We start from the raw sequence: 25,158 nt of genomic DNA on the forward strand, positions 1-25,158 counted from the left end.
TATGGATCCGTTTCAGGGAGTTGTCAGAGCTCCTCCTCATGAAGCTCCTCGTCGGGCCTTCTGTGAGTTCGGACTCTCCTTCCCTGTGAGGGAGCCTCCTCAGAGTTCAGAGCCTCCTCCTCAGATTGTCAAGGTGAGTAGAACTTCAAAAAGGAGTTCTGCTCTATTGTGTGTGTATTCGATTCAATTCGATTATTGAGTGTGTATTGGTTCAGTGCCTCCTCCTCGGAGAGCCCTAACCCAAGTATTACGTAGCTCAATGTTGCAATATATTCTTTTCAATCTATACGGCTCGCGTGGGAAGTCTCTCTGGGGATTTCCGTCTCCTCCCTATGGCGAGGGTGGTGGGATGTAAAAATGTAAAAAAATGTTACCCTCAGCTGCGTCACGTGGGATTCATGTCAGCCTGTGTTTCTTTCTTTTTTAAATAAAAAGAAGAAGGAACATGTAGCACGACGGCTCCGTGTCGTTCTCCCAGGCGACTTGGAGGAACAATGTTTGGTATCTTGCTAGACTATCCATTGATGTGTTTGGGTCTCAACGCATACATAGTACTGGCTCGGTGTGTTTCTGTTAAAGAATCACGCAGGGGCTAAGTGCGCCTTGGTTGCTTGTTATTAAAACTGGGATGGAGTTTTGTCTCTTCCGAGTGCCAGTTTACTAGGTTGTCTCGATGAATTCTCGTTCATATCTGGGGGATGTTAACAGAATAGATCAGAACATAGGTAGAGGGGTCTCACGCCCTTGGGGTGGGCCACTGAGCACGGTCCAAATGGGACCGTCTGGGTGGCACCCTCTTTTCATGTTTTAGATCGACACGCATACCTACCCCCTCTTCTGGAGTGGGCATGTCGGCATGGTTAGGACACAGGACTGGTCTGGTCTCGCTGGTCCAGGTCAGTTAACCCGTTGTCCGCCGGGGATGCAGATCTGCTGTTCTGGTACCCTGAGGGACTTGTGCTTTTTTCGGGGGGGAAAATGCCGGGTCGGCCCGGGTGTCACAGGGTTAGGCGTTATGGAGACCCTTTGTTGGGTACATGTTGTACTCTGCACTATCGTAATGGCTTACGGCCATACCAACCTGTACACGCCTGATCTCGTCCGATCTCGGAAGCTAAGCAGGTTCGGTCCTGGTTAGTACTTGGTTGGGAGACCGCCTGGGAATACCAAGTGCGGTGTGCTTCTTTTCGCTCCTCTCTCACGCGTGGCGAAGAGGGGGCTGTTGGGGTGGTCTTGGACCTCCTCTGGTAACCCTGTGCTTCCCGAGCCGCCGGGCCCGGTCCGAAGTAATGTTTCGTCGACCCGTAGGCCTGGAATAACCCTTTTTTGAAAACTGAAACACTTGTACTGCGGTATAGCCAGTGTATACCCGCAGGTGTGTTTTGGAGTTTTTTCTTGAGGGGTTATAGGAACAACCACCGTCTGTACCGAGAGGGTAGTTGATTCCCTGGTATGTTGGAGCAGAGTCAACTCCCGGGTTACCCGGTTGAGTGTGCCCCTGCACGTTCATGACGTCTGCCAATCATGTCAGCCTTCTCTGCCTCGACCCCTCTGGGTGGGTTTTTTTTAATGGTGGCTTTGTCATGGTGATCAACAACGCCAGCATACGCCCCTTCCGCCGGGGGGGCTGTTTTCAGCTGACTCCTTTGGCGCCTGTCTCGTCCTCAGTGCTCCAGGCTCAGGTTACAGCCTGCTGCCTGGTTTCCCCGGTGCGCTGCCTGCTTCCGTTGGTTAACCTTTTTGAGTGCTTACGGCCATGCTGACTGCCTGTGTTTCAGAGTCAGTGTGCCAGGCGGTGTGCTATTGGGGGGAAAGGGCCCGCTCTTGGAGGGGCCTTATCCGAATACGCTGGCGATGTGGGGGGCGGTGTCACTGAGTGACCGCCTGGTGGGGTCTTGATGCCTGGCGTCATTGACCTCTCCGGGCCCCCTTTTTCCAGGGGATCCAGTCCCTTCGGTGGGTCTGGGTCTTCCTTCGCGCTCCGCTGCTACAGCCTTGCCACGGGGTTCGGTTGCTCTTGACCCCGTGATTTTGGGGGCAGTAACGAGGTTTGTTCCTTCCGTTCGTTCCCGGGTGGCATGCGGGTTGTGCGTGTGTGTAGTCGTGGGGTCAAGCCACGGTCTGCTCACCCTGTTGCTTGAGTTCCTCTTCGCACGGTCGGATCCGTCTCCCCCCTGTAAGCCTCCAATAGGGGGGGTATCCTCCATTAGGGAGGGTCGGGGGGCTCGGTCCTCCCCGGTCTGATGGTTGTGGGGGGCCTAAACGGGGTACATTTGTCGAGCTATGGCTCCCGCTCAGCTCCTGTTATGCAACTGGTGCTGAGCGTAAGCCCTAACGAAATAGAACGTAAGGTTATGTATATAACCAAGTTCTATGAGTTATGGTGACGCTCAGCACCAGGACGCCGCTGCGGCCCTTGATTTTTCATTGTGGTGAAATTTGTTGGGAAGGAGATGAGTGTGTGGCCCCACACCTGCTTATGTAGGCAGCAGATGGGGGTGTGGTCAGACGGATGTTGGTATGTAAAGGTACATTTTGAAATGTATTCAGTGCATATCCACAGAAGCGAGATATTATGCAACTGGTGCTGAGCGTCACCATAACTCATAGAACTTGGTTATATACATAACCTTACGTTTTCATCTCTTCATATCAATCGGCATCACATCAATACATTGATGTGATGCCGATTGATATGAATAGCGTGTTACGTTAATATAATATTGATGTGATGTCGATTGATATGAATAGCGCGTTATACGAAATGGGCGCTGAGAGGCCAATCACGGCGCGCAAACCGAACACGGAAAGACAACTGCCTTGGGTTAAGTATTCACGCGGGGGGGACAGGTATGGGCAGGGTAATAGAACAAAGACATAAATCTATCTAACCCTAACTAACCTTACTGTCATGCACTTGTCCTAATAAACTAACCTACACTGTAACACGCAACACTTTGATGAACATTGTTACTCAGCTGATAGAGTTGTACCCTTCCTGATGACTTGTCGTACAGAACTTGTAAGTCACTTTGGATAAAAGCGTCAGCTAAATGACTAAATGTAAATGTAAACGTAAATAAATATAGGTAATCAAATTCAATCTGAATATAAACATATGAGGAAAAAATCAAGCGGTGTAAACAATATAATTAACTCTGAATATAAAAATATGATATGTAGGTTTCGGTGGTCAAGAGTCAGACACACTTAGTGGTCAGACAGGTTTTGGTGGTCAAGAGTCAGACACACTTAGTGGTCAGACAGGTTTTGATGGTCAAGAGTCAGACACACTTAGTGGTCAGACATTCCTCATAGTTCTTTGAGTTCTGCAGCCGTTAAGCTCCACCTTTAAGTTAAACACCAGATGTCATATTTCAGACTCAGTTTCTATGAGCCTACTGTAGTTGGCTACTAATTCACTGTAAATGTCCAATCTCTTGACGACATCGAGATTCTCATCAAGAGTCTTGATACTATTTTCTGTCTTAAAATGTTTATGTAGGCCATACAAGGATATATACAGTTATATCCATATGAAACGCATATATATCATAAAACGATGCACATATGATATATCATAAAACATATCGTAAAACATGCATGCATGGTAGGCAGGGACTACAGATAAAAACTAGCTCATTAGCTAATTCTGGCACATTTACATTAATGTGGAAACTGAAGATGTTGATTAATGTGCACTGTCCTATGGGTAAAAAATTAATAAATAATTTAACTTAACGATGCAACAAAGAAATTAAATGGACCATATTCTCAACAGGCTTTACTTTCAAACGGATGCTCCCTGACATATAATGCGATGGTTTGCTGCTCTTTTCATCTCTTAGGGTGTAATACTACAGTAAGTAAGAATGTGGTTTACATAATATACAAAGCGTTTGATCTAAAAATACACATTTTGATTAATTAACTAATTTATTACTAAGGCGCAGTAGGCTAAGTAGGTAAAATGGCTAAGCAGCAGAAACACTGCAGAACAGAAGATAAAGTGTATAGGCTGATAATACTGATGTATTCATAGTTGTTACTGCGCCATAATGTTACCACTCCCAAAACAATAATTTGGTAAACCCAAGACACTGGGTGCCTTAAGTAACTGAGTGGCTCTGCTTCGCTCAGAGCGGAAAAACGAATTTTTTGCCCCAACCTCTTAAGCTGCAACGTCCCACATATGGTACGTTTTTCGGACTTTTTGCAACCGGCACTTTGGCGACCCCTAGTGGCTCGGGTGTGCATATTTTGTAATAGAATATATATATCGAATTGAATGCTTATTTGTTGCCTGTCGATAGGGACAAAATCCGACAAAATCCGCTAAGCGGTTCTCGAGTTACATGCCGGTATTTGAGGCTTGTGCAAAGTACACGGTATTGCGCAAAATACGACTCCGACTCAGGCTGCAGTAGTTCCGTCAATCTAGATCCAATCTCGAAAAATATTGTGGAGGGTTGTAGCCAATGAGTGTGGCTTTCCAATGATACCCCACATGCGGATCTAAATAATAAAAAATTATAAAAATAAAACACGAAAACAGGAAGAGAAAAACAGCTGAATGAATTGGAGTCTATGAGAAAACACACTCCTAATCACTCATTTCTGAATGGATATTTATGAAATTTGGACATGTACTACTATAATTCTTTTTAAGACATACCACCTTCTGGGAAATACTACTAACTACTAGAGAAAATCTTGAGTAATACGTTTTTCTACAACTCAAGTTCAGACATATGTTACTCAATTACATTAGCACTAAAAGTGAATTTTCTTTCTGGAATCAGAAACTTCAGAATGTCATCTTTCAAAAGAGACCAGGCTCATACATGTGCTATAAGTATAAAGTATGTTGTTTTGGTTTGCAAAAAAAGTATGCAGTCCTCAAAAACAAAAACTAAAATGGCCAATTTTGGAGGCACCTGTTATTTTCTTAGAAGTTAGGCACAGTAACAGTCAGTTCACATCTACATCTGAATGGACATCTCTAGCTTATTCGGGTGTATATGGAATGACATTTTCTAGCATCAACTTGGGATATTTTGTCCCTGCCGACTTCTTTAAAAGTTTTCACTTTTCTTAACATATACCTACAAAACAGACATCAGGATATAATTGAACAATTTAACATAATTTAAACAAACTAAAATACAAAGAGAAAGAAGAACAAGGTACATGATTTCGCCTTTCGGCCTCGATCATTCATTGAGTAGGGATTAGATGGAGTGTGGGTCCCATTTTTTTTTGGAATGTACTTAGATTACCTCTGGTGGAATATCTGATTATTTCTAATTTTGAAAAGGACATCACTTCTCTCAGCCATTGGGTGCTAGAAGGTGGTTTGGAAAAACGCATTTAACGGGTTGCTCGGTTCCGCTCACTCTGAGCCGCTCAGAGTACTGCTGAGCACTTTCTGACTAGGCTTGGTATACGGAGGAGATGGATCCCACACGGATGCTCTTACATCTGTCACATGTGGACGGTCGTTACAGGCTGTTTGCTAAGTGCTCGGATAGAGCAGAATGTCAAGTGATTTTAAATAAATGCGCCCTGAAAAGCATTGAAGAGGGAGGAAGCTTTAGACGTGCCACAAAGAAATGGCTAGCCAGTGAATTGTAGAGTAGCCACGTCTAGGAAGGAGAGGGTAGGACGTATCTGTCTATAGTCTCTTGATAGTATATGTAGAAGTGAAATACAGGTAAATGTTTTATGGGGTTGCTATATGTTTTATTATGATGCTATATGTTTTAATTATGATGATCTATGTTTTATTATGATACTCTATGTTTTATGATATCTGTCCATGTCCAAAATCAGTGACCATGATGGAAATAAGTGCTTGCACTTTCTCATGTTTTTATCCATTGGATGATGTCTTTTACTCCACAATAAAAATCAATCAATCAATCAATCTCAGCGCTCACGATGAGCTTGGTTACATAACACACACTCACAGGTTTCAGCACCATGGAGAGTGTGAGGCCTTTTGAGGAATTCATATTTTTCGTTGGACCACGCTGCTTAGAGCCTTCTGACAAAGAGTCAGCAGTAAGATTGTCCCAGTGCAACAGCACACCTTGCAGTAGACTAGTCTACAGTAAGACTGTCCCAGTTCTACAACACACCTTGCAGTAGACTAGTAAGCAGTGAGCAGACTGTCCGAGTGCAACAGCACACCTTGCAGTAGACTAGTCCGCAGTAAGACTGTCCCAGTTCTACAACACACCTTGCAGTAGACTAGTCAGCAGTGAGACTGTTTCAGTTCTACAACACACCTTACAGTAGACTAGTCAGCAGTTACTGTCCCAGTTCTACAACATACGTTGCAGTAGACTAGTCAGCAGTGAGACTGTCCCAGTTCTACAACACACCTTGCAGTAGACTAGTCAGCAGTTACTGTCCCAGTTCTACAACACACCTTGCAGTTGACTAGTCAGCAGTGACTGTCCCAGTTCTACAACACACCTTGCAGTAGACTAGTCAGCAGTTACTGTCCCAGTTCTACAACACACCTTGCAGTAGACTAGTCCACAGTAAGACTGTCCCAGTTCTACAACACACCTTGCAGTAGACTAGTCAGCAGTTACTGTCCCAGTTCTACAACACACCTTGCAGTAGACTAATCAGCAGTTACTGTCCCAATTCTACAACACACCTTGCAGTAGACTAGTCAGCAGTGAGACTGTCCCAGTTCTACAACACACCTTGCAGTAGACTAGTCAGCAGTTACTGTCCCAGTTCTACAACACACATTGCAGTAGACTAGTAAGCAGTGAGCAGACTGTCCGAGTGCAACAGCACACCTTGCAGTAGACTAGTCCGCAGTAAGACTGTCCCAGTTCTACAACACACCTTGCAGTAGACTAGTCAGCAGTGAGACTGTCCCAGTTCTACAACACACCTTGCAGTAGACTAGTCAGCAGTTACTGTCCCAGTTCTACAACACACCTTGCAGTAGACTAGTCAGCAGTTACTGTCCCAGTTCTACAACACACCTTGCAGTAGACTAGTCCGCAGTAACTGTCCCAGTTCTACAACACACCTTGCAGTAGACTAGTCCGCAGTAAGACTGTCCCAGTTCTACAACACACCTTGCAGTAGACTAGTCAGCAGTGAGACTGTCCCAGTTCTACAACACACCTTGCAGTAGACTAGTCTGCAGTAACTGTCCCAGTTCTACAACACACCTTGCAGTAGACTAGTCAGCAGTTACTGTCCCAGTTCTACAACACACCTTGCAGTAGACTAGTCAACAGTTACTGTCCCAGGTCTACAACACACCTTGCAGTAGACTAGTCAGCAGTTACTGTCCCAGTTCTACAACACACCTTGCAGTAGACTAGTCAGCAGTGAGACTGTCCCAGTTCTACAACACACCTTGCAGTAGACTAGTCAGCAGTTACTGTCCCAGTTCTATAACACACCTTGCAGTAGACTAGTCAGTAGTTACTGTCCCAGTTCTACAACACACCTTGCAGTAGACTAGTCAGCAGTTACTGTCCCAGTTCTACAACACACCTTGCAGTAGACTAGTCAGCAGTGAGACTGTCCCAGTTCTACAACACACCAGGGTGTAGGCAATGGAGTCAGAGTTTAGTTTTAGTGGATCTTCCCTTTAAAAGGGGAATGCCGGGCGGCTGGGTAGCGCAGTGGACTAAGCACTCGCCTATCACCGCAGATACTCTGGGATCGAATCCCGCTGTCAGCGGTACCTCCAGCTTGGTCAGTCGTCCCTACTAACACAATTGGCAGTGTTAGCGAGTGGGAAGCCGGTGGGGTACATGTCCTGGTCGTTGTAAACTGTGACTCCTACTGGTCGGTTGGGTATGCTTGTTCATTTCCCCAAGGGGATCAATAAAGGAACATCTTATTTTAACTCAATAATTCAATAACTCAATAATAATAATTATTATGAGCTTATTTGTTGATTAAAGATATGTTTCATGGTGTAGTATTCTTCCAGTAGTGTAAGAGGCTATACATCACTGAATCCGTCTGACCACAGATGAACAATGTTTTCAAACGTAATTATCTAAAGATGATAAGTTGGAGTGTTGTATGTGTTGTACAGTATGTGTACATGTACAGTATGTAGCACGGGAGGAGCGGGAATCGAACCTCCGGATTACCAGGCGACTGATTTACCTCCCGAGCCACTGTCGCCCCTGATTATGAGTCTTCATCAGAAGGATTATTATAATAATGCACATTTTCTTTTAATTAGATGTTTACTCTCCAGTTATGTGGGCCTAGTTCTATACAGGCCTAAGTGTATCCTCCAACCAAATGTAGACGACAGACATACTGATGCAGTAGTTCCGGGTATAAGACAATCTGTGGCAACCTGTTTGGAAATGACTCTGGACTCGTTAAAGGGATTTGAGCAAACTCTCTGGCGTGAGCTTAATTAGCCAGAGATGAGAATGTGCATGAATGATCACAATTAGAGTAGAGCCATCCACTTACGTAATTGCCCTTCAATTGAAGGGGAGAGTGTCTTTGAGAAGTGGGTATAAATTATAAATAAAATCAGGGAGCAGCCCAGCGAACAGCCCAGCGAACAGCCCAGAGAACAGCCCAGACAACAGCCCAGAGAACAGCTGAAGGACGGAGGGGAAAGTGCTCTGATGCTCAGATGAAAATGTCAAACTATAGAACTAAACACTATAGAACTAAACACCATTCTAGAGATAGTGCCAGTTTTTCCTGAAAAGTTACTCTATTCCGTCGTAATCCACCTTTCTCACCTGTGCAATTTACAATTTAGTCATTCTGCTGAACGCTGAAACAAGTCAGCAGGAAGGGCACAACTCTGGCAGCTAAGGGTCAGTAAGATTGTTCATCAAACTGTGTTAAATTTGAGTGCTACAGTCTTGAGTGCATAGTAGTATAGACATATTAGCATAGTAGGTAGTAATATAGACATACAGTATTAGCATAGTAGGTAGAAATATAAGAATGGTAGCATTTTATTAGGGTACCATAATTATTAGGGATGTCCGATATTATCGGCCTACCGATATTGGCATTAAAATGTGATATCGGATAATATCGGTATCGGTCTTCAAACATTTTTTTTATTTATTATTATTTTTTTTTACATTTCTATAACCTTTATTTACCCAGGCAAGCAAGTAAGAACAAATTCAGATTTTATTTATTGTCAAAAGTATGCATAATGTTGTGTTAATTCCACAACAAGAGATATGTAATGTTAATTACCTGAAATTATTCCATTTTTATGGGGGGGGGGGGAACCCTGCATATATCGGTATCGGTTGATATCGATTGATATCGGTATCGGAAATTAAGAGTTGGACAATATCGGTATATCGGTATCGGTAAAAAAGCCAATATCGAGCATCCCTAATAATAATAATAATTTATTATTTCAGAGAAGCAGGGGGAGAACACTGGTCTCTCTCAGGGGACACTGGTCTCTCTATCAGGGACACTGGTAATTCTCTCTCAGGGGACACTGGTCTCTCTCTCAGGGGACACTGGTCTCTCTCAGGGGACACTGGTCTCTCTCTCAGGGACACTGGTATCTCTCTCTCTCAGGGGACACTGGTCTCTCTCAGGGGATACTGGTATCTCTCTCAGGGGACACTGGTCTCTCTCTCAGGGGACACTGGTCTCTCTCAGGGGACACTGGTCTCTTTCTCTCAGGGGACACTGGTCTCTCTCTCAGGGACACTGGTCTCTCTCTCTCAGGGGACACTGGTCTCTCTCAGGGGACACTGGTCTATATCTCTCAGGGGACACTGGTTTCTCTCAGGAGACACTGGTTTCTCTCTCAGGGGACACTGGTCTCTCTCTCAGGGGACACTGGTCTCTCTCAGGGGACACTGGTCTCTCTCAGGGGACACTGGTCTCTCTCAGGGGACACTGGTCTCTCTCTCAGGGGACAATGGTCTCTCTATCAGGGGTCTCTCTCAGGGGACACTGGTCTCTCTCAGGGGACACTGGTCTCTCTCAGGGGCACTGGTCTCTCTCTCAGGGATACTGGTCTCTCTCTCAGGGATACTGGTCTCTCTCAGGGGACAATGGTCTCTCTCAGAGGACACTGGTCTCTCTGGAGCAGCTCTTCAGGCAAACAGAGACTCATCTTCCTGCTCAGTGCAGCGTTTTCATCAAACGCTGTGACTCATGTGGGTTATTGAAGCGTGTTAAAGTGCATTTCCAGTCTATAAAGCAGCACTAAACGCCTCAGCGCTGGAAAGAGTTGCCAAACACTTTTATGCATCTTGTCTAAAAGTGAGTATTATTCTTTAACCTCTTAAGCATCGGAAGGCCCGACGGCGGGCCATCACTCACTCTTTGCTCTCGTCTGTTGGAAAGTTGAATTTGCTGCCTTTCGATCGCCACCCCACTCAACCTATTGCGTGTTTTGCCAGATGCATAAGTGATTAAGAACAAACTAATATACAGAATACAATTTGAATCATTGGGATTTAATAATTGGGATATAAAGTTATTTCTTCACTACCACGTTTTACCAATACCATACAGTAGTCTCTCCAGTTGCCTCTTTTAGTACAGAAACATGAAGGTTACCACCAGCTGTCCTGTCCTAATTAGCATACAGTATAGCTGGTGGCGGTGAGTTCTGTCCTTGAAGCGTTTGCAGTTGAAAAGGCACTACAGTAGTGACATCAAGGTGTGCGTTAGGAACTGGAGACTACAGTAGTGACATCAAGGTGTGCGTTAGGAACTGGAGACTACAGTAGTGACATCAAGGTGTGCGTTAGGAACTGGAGACTACAGTAGTGACATCAAGGTGTGCGTTAGGAACTGGAGACTATATATATAGTATAGAGCACAGCCACAGAGGAAAGCAGTAGAGCCGAAATGCACAGCTGTTATTATAATCACCTTGATTATGCAAAATACTACTTATTTTTTATTTTTTTTTATACGTCTGTTTATTGTTTTTTTTTTCAGTGCAACCAACATTTACAAATTATATGTACTTGAAAATGTTCTATTTGAAACACAAAAACAGAATACAAAGAACAGCAGACATCAAGACAAAGTGACATGTAGACAAAAAAAAAAGACAGTTTCAGAGAGAGATTTATAGTGTTGGTAATAAGAAATATATAAAAGAAAAAGATATATAATAATAATAATCATAATAAAGTAAAAAATAAAGTATATAATAATAATTAAAAAATAAAAAGTTTGAAAAAGTGAGTACAGCAATTCATAGGTCAACCAACTCTGGTGTTGATTTGGTGCATCAAAGGAGAAAGTTTGAAAGGGAGGGATGGGTGAGTAGTGTACCAAGGGTATTGTGTGAGTGAGTATCAGTCTGGGACTATGGGAAGGTGGGTCCTCTCAACATAGGAAAAGAAAGGAGCCCACATAGAAAAGAACTTGTCTGTAGATCCTCGGAGTGTGTGTCGGATTTTTTCTAGTTTAATACAGTTAAGAATAGATTTAACCCAAAGGGCATGGGAAGGGGGTGAGGAGGATTTCCACTGAAGTAGGATTAACCGTCTCGCTAACAAAGTAACAAAGGCCAAGACCTCTTTGTTAGTATTTGTCAGTTGTAATAAGGGTGAGGAAACACCAAATAGCGCAGTCAAAGGATCTGGTTCCACCTGAGTACTGCATATTTCAGAGAGTGTATTGAATATGTTTTTCCAAAGGTCCACTAGGGATGGAGAGCTCCAAAACATGTGCACATGGTTTGCTGGGGACCGATTACATCGTGGACAGTTAGGTTTCACACTTTTGTAAATTCTGGATAGTCTCATTGGAGTCCAGTGAGCTCGGTGGATGATTTTACATTGGATGAGACCATGTCGAGCACAGATGGAAGAGGTGTGGACCTTTTTGAGTGCTTTTTCCCACATGTCGTCAGATATCGCATCCCCCAATTCCTCCTCCCATGAGGACTTAATAATATTTAAGGAGGTGGACTGTAATGAGCATAGTTGCCTATAAATTCTCGACAGGGAGCCCTTTAGAGTGGGAAGAGGGGTAAAAAAAATTCAAGTTGTGTTTCACCAGGAAGGATGGGGAACTGGGTATCTAAGCTGCGGACATAGCTCCGGATCTGTAAAAACCTGAAAAAATTACTTCTGGGGAGACCGTACTTAACCGATAATTGTTCAAACGTAGCAAAGGTATTGTCGATATAGAGATCTTTAAATGTTCTAATACCGAGACTAGTCCAGGTTGAGAAAGCGCCATCAATCATAGATGGGGGGAAGGCCGGGTTTGAGGCCACCGGGGCAGCAAAAGATGTTGCGTGAAAGCCAAAGTGGCGTCTAGATTGGTTCCAAATTTTCATTGTTGATTTGACACATACATTTTTTGTAAAGGGGATATAAGGGCCTAAACTAGTGGCGTGGGCGAGTCAGTGATGCCGGTACGGACGAGGCTGCCTCCATCTCCAGCCAAACTGGAGGTGAGGACATCCCACTACACTGTAGCCAAAACTGAACGGTCCTAAAGTTGGCAGCCCAGTAGTAGGACCTAAGATCCGGTAGTCCGAGGCCTCCATCTGATTTGGGCCTCTGTAAGAGCTGCTTTCTTATCCTGGGAGGCTTCTTGTCCCATATATAAGACAAAATCAGGCCATCAATTTTCTTAAAAAATGCATTGGGGAGAAAAATAGGTAGGCATTGAAAGAGATACAAAAATCTTGGGAGGGTGTTCATTTTAACAGAGTTAATTCTTGCAGCTAGAGAGAGGTGTAGTATAGACCAGCGTTCAAAATTATCCTTAGTACGAGTTAGGAGGGGGGTAAAGTTGGCCTGAAAGAGTTTGTTGAATTTGTCTGTAACATGTACCCCAAGATAAGTGAAGCCATCATGGGCAATCCTAAATGGCAGATTGTGTAGAGGAGACTTTTTTGCGGCTATATTAAGAGGCATCAGTTCGCTCTTGTTAAGGTTCAGTTTATAGCCTGATAGGCTACCAAAGGATTCGATATTGATAAGGGCAGCGGGGACAGAAACAGAAAGATCAGATGTATACAATAATAAATCGTCCGCATACAACGATACCTTATGTTCATGGCCGTATCTAACTATACCTTTGATGAGAGGGTTAAGGCGGAGTGCTATTGCAAGAGGTTCTATGGCAAGGGCAAATAATAAAGGACTTAAAGGGCAACCTTGACGTGTTGAGCGCTGTAGGGGAAACCAACTGGATTGTGTGTCATTAGTCCTGACTGAGGCTTGAGGGGATGCATACAAAAGTCGTATCCAAGTAGTGAATTTAGAGCCAAAGCCGAATTTATTTAGGGTGTAGAAAAGGTATTTCCATTCCACCCTGTCGAATGCCTTCTCTGCGTCTAGGGATATGACAGCCTCAGAAGTATTGGTCATAGAGGGGTTATGTATGATGTTAACTAAACGTCTGAGATTAAAGAATGAGTGTCTATTTTTTATAAATCCTGTTTGATCAGGTGAGATAATTGACGGAAGGACTGATTCTAAACGTATTGCTAGGAGCTTGGCTAAGATTTTATAGTCTACATTTAGTAGGCTGATTGGACGATATGAAGCACATTCCAGAGGGTCTTTGTTTTTTTTAAGTATTAGAGAGATCGTGGCTAAGGTAAGAGTCTGTGGGAGAGTGCCATTTACAAATGCTTCATTATACATTTTGTTTAGGATAGGGGCTATCTTAGGAAGAAACTTCTTGTAGAACTCGGCTGAGTAGCCGTCCGGTCCTGGGCCCTCATTCATCAACGTGGCGTAGAAAATGTTCTATTTCCACACGTAAGCACAGAATGTAGAATCAGTGCACGCACAGAAGAAACGGGATTCACTACACGTGCGTACGCAGGTTCTACGCACACATGTCATGATGAATATGACTTTGATCCTACGTTTGAGCTCGTGCACTGTTTTAAGTATTTGCATACCAGAACCGCCCCGATTAACCATATACGGTAATGGAATACCCCCATGAAATGTGGAAAAATGGACTAAGCCGAGGGAAGCGTGTTATGAGACAGGCTGACAGATGTGTACACTTACGGTGATGTCGGATATGATATCTATTAACCATTGCTGCCTGGGCAGCGCAAACACTAATAAAGACCGTGCTGGAATATGACTGCCTTTTCCCGTGTTGTTTGATTAATACCCAGGGATTAAAGTTCTCCTCAATTTTATTCCAAATCGCGATGGATCTTCCGTCAATTTTCTACCTGCTGCATATGATTTCTAGAGGCATACTACAATCTATTTTGATGTCAGTATTGGGTAGCCTATATAAACAATAATACGAGAGCATATACAAGAACAATGAATCTCACTGCATGTATGATGTAGCCTGCCTTTCAATACATGAACTTGAATTCCATCATGTTTGTGTGCGGGACTCACAAGGCTGTTGTCACAATGGGTGGTACCGGTACAGTAATAACAGTCTACACAATATCACGATGGACCATGCCATAGCCTATGTTCTATTATGACATGATCTGTGAGACAAATGTTCTAGAATATTTGATTAAGATATCATACTCTGACAGCATGCCTATGATCAACAAAAACGTGAACTTGAATCCCATCATCATATTTACATAGTCTGTCCACTATCTGGTGTCATTGCAATGCGTTTTTTATTCTTTCTTATACAGTAAAAAGGGGGAAGAACACTATATCGTGGGTGTTCATATGACTTGTATTCTGCTTACAGCTTCGAAATTCCACTTGTTTCGTTTAACGTAAAGCCTTTTAAATATAATCAAAACGTTCCCGTGGTTCTGCGGTCTGTGCGCAAAATAATAACGAGTTGAGCTACGCGGAGCGCAGTCAGTCAGTACACCCCGTATATTCCGATAACGCTATATAAACCATGCTGCATTCATTCTGAGAGAAAGATCTATTATTCCAAATGCTATTTATAGGGTTTTGACCATAATTACACTACTGTTGCTATTTTACAATGAACTATAATGAATTACGGTTCATACAGAACATGCCAGTGTTGAAACTAATGCACAGAAGCTCATTTCCTTGTTGTAATAATATATTCTACCACTGGGCGTCAGCTAAGTGTGCTCCGAGCTGTGCGTACACATAAGCACGAAGTCAAATTCAAGTTGAAATTGATGAATCCCACTCTTTGCTTAGAAATGGTCGTACGCACAGGTTAAGCACAAATCTGTGCGTAAGACACGTTGATGAATGAGGGCCCTGGACTTTTCCCGGATTGAAGAGATTTTACGGCCATAAATAGTTCTTCAGTAGTAAGTGGCTGTTCTAATTTTCCTACCAGGTCTTGGCTAATTAAAGGAATATCGAGGGTGTGGAAGAAGTCATCTAATTCTGAGATATCGGGTTCGTTTTCAGATGTATATAAAGATTGGTAGAAACGCTTAAATTCGTTATTGATCTCTTTGGGGTCTAAGGATATCCCAGACGATGTGTGGACTTTAGGAATCTGGTGTGAAGATGAGACCTGTCGCAGCTTGTGAGCTAGTAATTTATTGGCTTTATCTCCTTGTTCGTAATAAGTGCTTCTAGATTTGATAAGCAGTTCAGTAACCTGATCTGTCAGTAGTATATCATGTTCTGCTTGCAAAGCTAGACGCTCCTTATAAGCATCTGGAGATGGTGATACAGCATATATATTGTCTAATTGAGCGATACTGCGCTTCAATACAGATAGTCTGGTATTTTTCTGTTTCCTCTCATATGCAGCATATGAAATTATTTCGCCTCTGAGATAGGCTTTCAAAGTTTCCCAGAGAGTCGATGCAGAGATGTTTGGGGTTCTATTTGTACTTAAGAAAAAATCTATTTGGTTTGACACAACATTTACAAAGTCATCTTTACTGAGCAGGTGGGTGTTCAGGCGCCAGGGTGGTCGTAGATTGGTGTCAGCCTGAAAGACTACTACTAGGGTAACAGGGGCATGATCAGAGATAATTATTGGATTATACAAGCATGAAGATACGGAATGAAGAAGTCTGTCGTCTACAAGGAAGTAGTCTATACGTGTAAAGGTGTGGTGGACTGGTGAGAAGAAGGAGTATACTTTACCAGATGGGTTAGATAATCTCCAAGGGTCAGAAACCGCATAATCAGACATAAAGGTCCGGACTACCCTAGCTGAGGTTGTCAAAGTGGTAGGTTTAGTGGAGGAACGGTCCAAATGTGGGTCCAGCCAGCAATTAAAGTCACCTCCTACTATCAACATGTGGGAAGACATATCAGGGAGAGTGGAAAAAACAGATTTAAAAAAATCCCCATTGTCCCAGTTAGGAGCATAGATATTGACAAGGAGTACATTTGTGTTAAATAACCTACCGCTGACAATTACATATCTGCCATTGCGGTCTGCAATCACATTGGAACATATAAAAGGTACTGATCTGTGAATTAGAATAGCCACCCCCCTGGCCTTACTCTGAAATGAGGAGTGAAACACTTGACCCACCCATCTGCTTCTAAGACTGGAATGTTGTGAGGTTTTAAGATGAGTCTCCTGCAGAAAAATAATGTGAGCCTTTAATTGGTGAAGGTGGTGAACCGTACTACGTTTAACTGGGTTATTAATGCTTCTGCAATTCCAAGTAATAAGATTAAGACCATTTCCTCCTATCGAGCTGGCTACACCTGGCTGGGTCATGTCTTGGGAAAGAGAAGATGTGTAAAGAACAGGGTACCATGTAGACCAGAGATTTTGGTTGACCTTGAATGTGTAAAATCAAAGAACAAAAACGAGTAATACAGTACAGAAAACACAAAAACTAGAACCAAGAACACATAATACAGTACAGAAAACATAAACATACAAAACAAGAACAAATAATACAGTACAAAACACACAAAGAACACAGAAAACACCCCTTCCCTTGCCGAAGCATCTGTGAGATGCAAGCAAAACCCTAAATACCAAATTAGCCTAGAGAAAAACGTGGTAACAACCTTTACTCTATGCTACTTGAGATGTGTGACCATTGGTACAAGATAAATCAAACATGAACATCAAACATAAATCAGGTGTGGACAACTAAACATTGGCACTACAATGCAAGTGGCTTATGTCCACAGAGAATAATAAACTACTAATGATAAACTTTTTAGAGAGCTGTATTCTTACTAGGGCTGGGCAATTAATCTGAAAAAATTAAATAAAAAAAATAATAACCGCAATCTCGATTCATAGGTCTATGCAATCTCAGTTTTAAGTCAAGCACTTTCATATATATTGTGTTGTCTGAAGAAGTGCAATCAATTATTTTATTGAGAAAATAAGAATCGTATGAGAAAATCGTGATCTCAATTCTTAGAGAAAATAATCGTGATTCACATTTTAACAAGACTCGCCCAGTCCTAATTCTTACTGTGGATAAAACAGAGGGTAGGTTGTATCATGTACCGGTCTGTATTGAGTATCTCATTACAGTAGGGAATCAGTTGTAGGATACAGTCCAATATTAGAAGACTGTGCTAAAAAAGTGCAACCAACCAAACATTGTCCTTGTAGGTGGTTTATATCCGCACGAGATAGTAGGCCCGGTGTTTCTTATCTCCAAATAACAAATTTGATTTCAAGTTATCAGTCTTCCAACAGGATCGAATATGGACTGTCACTGTAATAATGCAGGACATTGGAGAACTATACGGTTTGCAATGGCACTGATTGAATGGAGTGAATAGTTGACATTAAGTCAGATTAGATTTTCTGGAGTATTCAGCCAAAAAAAAAGAGCTATACGGTTTGCAATGGTACTGATTGAATGGAGTGAATAGTTGAAATTAAGTCAAATTAGATTTCCTGGAGCATTCAGCCAAAAAGACAATACAACCTCAATTTAAACTCCAGCTTCTCTCGTGGCTCATTACTACCAGTTTAGAGTAGCCAAGCAACAACAAGATTTCCGGTCCGGAAAAACAGATTAGGACGTTTAGCCTTCAAAATAAATGTGTGAGAATGTATATAAAAAAATAAAAATAAAAAACACATACATTTCACATGATTCAGTTTTTTTTTTTATTTATTTAACAATCCGTTGTTGAAGGCTGTGCTAAACAATTTGCAACCAACCAAACATTGTCCTTGTAGGTGGTTTATATCCGAACGAGATAGTAGGCTACTGATGATAAACACTTATCAGGCAAGTGTATATAAGCTTCAAGGGCAGAAGCTCAACCACGCACCCAGTCCATGTCCATCTATACACGTCCATATGGTAATATGGACCAACAGTAGCTTGATATGGACATTAGAGAGCTCTTAGTGCCCCGGTGTGTCTTATCTCCAAATAACAAATTTAATTTCAAGTTGTCAGTCTTCCAACAGGGTCGAGTAATAGTATACACTGTCACTGTAATAATGCAGGACATTGGAGAGCTATACGGTTTGCAATGGTACTGATTGAATGGAGTGAGTAGTTGAAATTTAGTCAAATTAGATTTTCTGGAGCATTCAGCCAAAAAGACAATATAACCTCAATTTAAACTCCAGCTTCTCTCGTGGCTCATTACTACCAGTTTAGGGTAGGCAAGCAACAACAATAAGATTTCCGGTCCGGAAGGACAGATTAGGACGTTTAGCCTTCAAAGTAAGTGTAAAAATGTATATATATATAAAACAAAACAAAAAAAACATACATTTCACATGATTCATTTTTTTTTTTTTTTTTATATAACTTATTTAACAATCAGTTGTTGACAAAAGAGATCAACTAGTTAACTGCCAGAGTATTTATTTGATGTCATACAATGTTGGAAAATAAAACTTAGAAAGACCTAAGTGATGTTATGTTTACTGCGACAAAATAACAGCTCGCTAGTGTTGTTCCTGCTAGGCTAACTGCATCAGCCATAGAGCTAACGCAGCTAGCCAGCATTGTTGGTTAGCCTGTCGGCTAAGTAGGCTACTGATGGTAAACAATTAGAAGGTTATATGCTTATTGTGAATGGCACAGAAGATAGGTTTATAGAGTGTTCGTGTCTGCATTGAATGTCGTGTTTATGTAGCCTACTCACCCACCAGGACAAGTGGAAGATTAACAGCTTCTGAGTGTCATCGATAGTCCATACTAGGTAGCCTGTCGGCTAGTCTGCAACACAGCCAGTTAGCCTAGTAGATAGCTTGTCGGCTAGCCTGCTAATACAACCAGCTATGCAATCTTTTGGTTATCTAGGCACAGTCGCCGTTTTCAGATAGTTTTGGATGAAGTCGGCTGCCAAAGCTGGGTCTTCGAATCGGTGTGTTGAGTTGTCCGGTAGAGTTAGCCTCAGAACTGCAGGGTAAACAAGTCCATACTTCACTCCATGGCAGGTTCGCAGCAGGCGTTTCACCTCTCCAAAGCAAAATACTACTTCTACCAGGGGGGGCTCCTACCTTCTACCAGGGGCTCCTACCTCCTACCAGGGGCTCCTACCTTCTATCAGGGGCTCCTACCTCCTACCTCCTACCAGGGGCTCCTACCTCCTATCAGGGACTCTTACCTCCCACTAGGGGCTCCTACCTTCTACCAGGGGCTCCTACCTCCCACTGGGGCTCCTACCTCCTACCAGGGGCTCCTACCTCCCACTAGGGGCTCCTACCTCCCACTAGTGGCTCCTACCTCCCACTAGGGGCTCCTACCTCCTACCAGCGGCACGGTGGTGTAGTGGTTAACACTGTCGCCTCACAGCAAGAAGGTCCAGGGTTCGATTCCCGCTTGGGGACCAGGTTTCCATGATGCCAGGTACTCAGGTGGGGTATCTCCCAGGCCTTTCTGTGTGGAGTTTGCATGTTCTCCCCGTGCTCGCAAGGGTTTCCCCCCCGATAAGATAAACCCAATGGAAAAACATGCACAACAACAGATCGCTAACGCTGTGGCGTCCTTGACGAAGACGGACAGGAGCACTTGGATTGGTCCCCGGGGCGCGGCTCACGTTGACGCCCTATCTGCTCCCGGCTGCCCATGGGGGGAAGGACAACGGGATGGGAAAAGTGCAGAGAGACATTTCATCGGCGACTCAGTGCATGTGTGTGTGTGTTCCTGTGGGTCGCCCATCTCACGTGTGTGTGTTAAACTGCATGACAAATAAAGACTTCTAGTCTAACCAATTATAATTATACCTCCCACTAGGGGCTCCTACCTCCCACTAGGGACTCTTACCTCCTACCAGGGGCTCCTACCTTCTACCATGGGCTCCTACCTCCCACTAGGGCCTCCTACCTCCTACAAGGGGCTCCTACCTCCCACTAGGGGCTCCTACCTCCCACTAGGGGCTCCTACCTCCTATCAGGGGCTCCTACCTCCCACTAGGGGCTCCTACCTTCTACCAGGGGCTCCTACCTCCTACCAGGGGCTCCTACCTCCCACTAGGGGCTCCTACCTCCTACCAGGGGCTCCTACCTCCTACTAGGGGCTCCTACCTCTTACTAGGGACTCCTACCTCCCACCAGGGGCTCTTACCTCCTACCAGGGGCTCCTACCTCCCACTAGGGGCTCCTACCTCCCACTAGGGGCTCCTACCTTCTACCAGGGGCTCCTACCTCCTACCAGGGGCTCCTACCTCCCACTAGGGGCTCCTACCTCCTACCAGGGGCTCCTACCTCCCACTAGGGGCCTCTACCTCCGACTAGAGGCTCCTATCTCCCACCAGGGGCTCCTACTTCCCACCAGGGGCTCCTACCTCCCCCTAGGGGCTCCTATCTCCTACTAGGGGCTCCTATCTCCCCCTAGGGGCTCCTATCTCCTACTAGGGGCTCCTATCTCCCACTAGGGGCTCCTACCTCCTACCAGGGGCTCCCTCCCACTAGGGGCTCCTACCTCCTACTAGGGGCTCCTACCTCAGGGGCTCCTACCTCCTACCAGGCACTCCTACCTCCCACCAGGGGCTCCTACCTCCCACTAGGGGCTTCTACCTCCCACTAGGGGCTCCTACCTCCTACCAGGGGCTCCTACCTCCTACCAGGGGATCCTACCTCCTACCAGGGGCTCCTACCTCCTACTAGGGGCTCTTACCTCTTACTAGGGACTCCTACCTCCCACCAGGGGCTCTTACCTCCTACCAGGGGCTCCTACCTCCTACCAGGGGCTCCTACCTCCTACTAGGGGCTCCTGCCTCCTACTAGGGACTCCTACCTCCTACGAGGGGCTCCTACCTCCCACTAGGGGCTCCTACCTCCTATCAGGGGCTCCTACCTCCCACTAGGGGCTCCTACCTCCTATCAGGGGCTCCTACCTCCCACTAGGGGCTCCTACCTTCTACCAGGGGCTCCTACCTCCTACCAGGGGCTCCTACCTCCCACTAGGGGCTCCTACCTCCTACCAGGGGCTCCTACCTCCCACTAGGGGCTCCTACCTCCGACTAGGGGCTCCTATCTCCCACCAGGGGCTCCTACTTCCCACCAGGGGCTCCTAACTCCCACTAGGGGCTCCTACCTCCCCCTAGGGGCTCCTATCTCCTACTAGGGGCTCCTATCTCCCCCTAGGGGCTCCTATCTCCTACTAGGGGCTCCTATCTCCCACTAGGGGCTCCTACCTCCTACCAGGGGCTCCCTCCCACTAGGGGCTCCTACCTCCTACTAGGGGCTCCTACCTCAGGGGCTCCTACCTCCTACCAGGCACTCCTACCTCCCACCAGGGGCTCCTACCTCCTACTAGGGGCTCCTACCTCCCACTAGGGGCTTCTACCTCCCACTAGGGGCTCCTACCTCCTACCAATGGCTCCTACCTCCTACCAGGGGCTCCTACCTTCTACCAGGGGATCCTACCTCCTACCAGGGGCTCCTACCTCCTACCAGGGGCTCCTACCTCCTACTAGGGGCTCCTACCTCCTACTAGGGACTCCTACCTCCCACCAGGGGCTTTTACCTCCTACCAGGGACTCTTACCTCCTACCAGGGGCTCCTACCTCTTACTAGGGGTTCCTACCTCCTACCAGGGGCTCCTACCTCCTACTAGGGGCTCCTACCTCAGGGGCTCCTACCTCCTACCAGGCGCTCCTACCTCCCACCAGGGGCTCCTACCTCCTACTAGGGGCTCCTACCTCCCACTAGGGGCTCCTACCTCCCACTAGGGGCTCCTACCTCCTACCAGGGGCTCCTACCTCCTACCAGGGGCTCCTAACTCCCACTAGGGGCTCCTACCTCCTACTAGGGACTCCTACCTCGCACTAGGGGCTCCTACCTCCTACCAGGGACTCTTACCTCCTACCAGGGGCTCCTACCTCCTACTAGGGACTCCTACCTCCCACTAGGGGCTCCTACCTCCTACCAGGGGCTCCTACCTCCTACTAGGGACTCCTACCTCCCACTAGGGGCTCCTACCTCCTACCAGGGACTCTTACCTCCTACTAGGGGCTCCTACCTCCTACTAGGGGCTCCTACCTCCCACTAGGGGCTGCTACCTCCTACCAGGGACTCTTACCTCCTACCAGGGGCTCCTACCTCCTACCAGGCGCTCCTACCTCTTACCAGGGGCTCCTACCTCCCACTAGGGGTTCCTACCTCCCACCAGGGGCTCCTAACTCCCACTAGGGGCTCCTACCTCCTACCAGGGGCTCCTACCTCCTACTAGGGGCTCCTACATCCTACTAGGAGTTAGGTCTGTGTTTAGACACACAGTATCAGAACAAAAGTCGGAGTACTCACTCTGGTCAGACTTGATGGGGGACGTGTGGTTCAGTTTCTCTGTGGAGTCGTCGCCGCTTCCTTCATCCAGGACGTAGTCGAAGTTGAGGATGAACATCATCACTATGCCCTCCTCGTTCTTCACTGGGATGATGTGGATGTTGCACTGGAAGTCAGAACCTGAAAGAGAAACAAACAAGCTATGTTAAAAGAAAATTACGCACTTAAAGGGCTGCCGTTGACTTAATAAATTATTCGATTTTGTTGACTAATCTATCAGTTGATTTAATTGACAAATATGTAAAACTATTGAGTTTTGTAGAGGGAAATAAACCTTCAGATAATAACCTTTTCAGGAATACTTTGATTGATTACATACAAAAATACCGGAGTTCATTACATGTTTTCTACATATTGATCTGTGTCAACAGAAACTAGCAGCCTCTCTACTGTTGTTTAAAAGACTTCTGCATCATCACCTCACTGATGTATACATACAGTACCGTAGTAATTCTACTTAAGTCACACTAAGCTCTCTTGTCAGATCATCCTGACTCATATTAATCATATTAATGCGTGGGCTTCTAAACATTCACGTCTACAGCTAAACATAAATGGTGCATTTATATAGCACTTTTATCCAAAGCGCTTTACAATTATTTTCCTCACATTCACCTGTTCACTCACACATTCACACACCGATGGCGGAGGCAACAATGCAAGGTGCCAACCTGCTCATCGGGAGCAATTAGGGGTTAAGTGTCTTGCTCAAGGACACTTTGACACGCTGCCCGGGAGGAGTGGGAATCGAACCGCGAACCCCTGGATTACCAGACATGCTCTACCTCCTGAGTCACTGTCGCCCCCAGTGCGGTACTAAACATGTCATCAGGCCTACATAAACATGAAGACTATAATATCTCTATTCTGAATAATAGAGATACTGGTTTAAATAATAATGATATTATCATTATTATTTAAACCAGTATCTCTATTATTCAGAAGTACATTTCTGTTAGTTGTATAGTTTGATTTTCCACCACAGTTTCCCCTCGTAGATTCATGCAGAAGAGACTCTTTAAATCGTGTGTTTACCAGAGATGGCCCCATAATTGTCTTGGAAATAAGTAATTTCTTTTCAACAAATACACTTTGAAAGAGAGGGTCAGCCTTTAGATGTACTATACTGTGTATATTATCCTTCAGATTGCAATCCTTTATTATTATTATGTTTTATTATTCTCTATTTCTGTTTATGTGCTTATTTGCCAGCACTGCTGAGGACTTTACCATTATTCTCTTCTACTCTACTCTGTTCTACTCTACTCTGTTCTATTTGACTCTGTTCTACTCTACTCTGTTCTACTCTATTCTACTCTACTTTATTCTACTCTACTCTGTTCTACTCTACTTTATTCTACTCTACTCTGTTCTACTCTATTCTGTTATTCTCTATTCTACTCTACTATGTTCTATTTTACTCTGTTCTACTCTATTCTACTCTACTCTATTCCACTCTACTCAAGGTTAAAAGGTCAATCTACTAAGTTGTACACATTGAGTTAAATCCAAATATGGATCTCTCTCACTCACTCACTCACTCACTCACTCACTCACTCACTCACTCACTCACTCACTCACTCACTCACTCACTCACTCACTCACTCACTCACTCACTCACTCACTCACTCACTCACTCACTCAACCACCCACCCACCCACCCACCCACCCACCCAATCACTTCTGTTCTGTCCTACTCTATTCTATTTTACTCTATTCTACTCTATTCTATTCGACTCTATTCTACTCTGTTCTGTTCTACTCTATTCTATTCTATTTTACTCTGTTCTACTCTACTCTATTCTGTTCTACTCTGTTCTGTTCCACTCTACTCGGTTCTATTTTACTCTGTTCTACTCTACTCTACTCTACTCTACTCTACTCTACTCTACTCTACTCTACTCTATTTAAGCATTACATCACGCGCAGGAGTGGTTTGTGAACAATAAACCATGCCTAGGGGTGGTCGTTAGACCCCCCTAGGCATGGTTTATTGTTCACAAATCACGACTGCAAGTGGTGTAATGCTTTTATACAACTGCCATATTCATCCAACCTTATTGCTATACAATAAACACACATTAATCGAAGATTTATTGAAAAAACCATCCGCCAGAAAAAGTAGTTCCCACAACTACAAAAAAGACAAGTTGCCTCCATGTGGAAGCAGCTTGAAGTGCATCCAACCAACTAACACATCCAACTGTGTATTATTGGAATGATTGAGAGAAGTTGCCTCATGTGGAAGCAGCTTGAAGTGCATCCAACCAACTAACACATCCAACTGTGTATTATTGGAATGATTGATTGAACATTTTATTACCAGATGCAGAATGGGTACAATACAGTACGGCTCAATACACACAATTGTTAAGGGGATGCAGACCTACTTTCTATAGAACTTCATTCTTAGATGCTTCTATAGAAAGTAGGTAAAACAAATTAAAACGTTTTCTTTGCCCTATAGGAAAAAAAAGTTCTCTTCGCCCTATTTTTTTATTTATTTTTTTAAACCTACTGTAGAGG

The 25,158-nt window shown here is 44.5% G+C and overlaps 1 protein-coding gene across 1 annotated transcript in view; it reads right to left on the reverse strand.

The window, feature by feature from the left end:
* kcnh7 (potassium voltage-gated channel subfamily H member 7) overlaps window positions 1-25,158 on the reverse strand; it is a gene marked incomplete at both ends in the record, with an annotated part of 441,898 nt that overhangs the window by 330,812 nt on the left and 85,928 nt on the right. Inside the window, one exon of the mRNA XM_084311424.1 lies at window positions 22,594-22,752. Coding sequence (XP_084167550.1) covers window positions 22,594-22,752 — 159 coding nt within the window. The remainder of the gene's footprint in view (window positions 1-22,593; window positions 22,753-25,158) is intronic.

This window comes from Notolepis coatsorum (genome assembly GCF_963971535.1).
Source record: "Notolepis coatsorum genome assembly, chromosome: 3".
NCBI classification, from domain to species: domain Eukaryota; kingdom Metazoa; phylum Chordata; class Actinopteri; order Aulopiformes; family Paralepididae; genus Notolepis; species Notolepis coatsorum.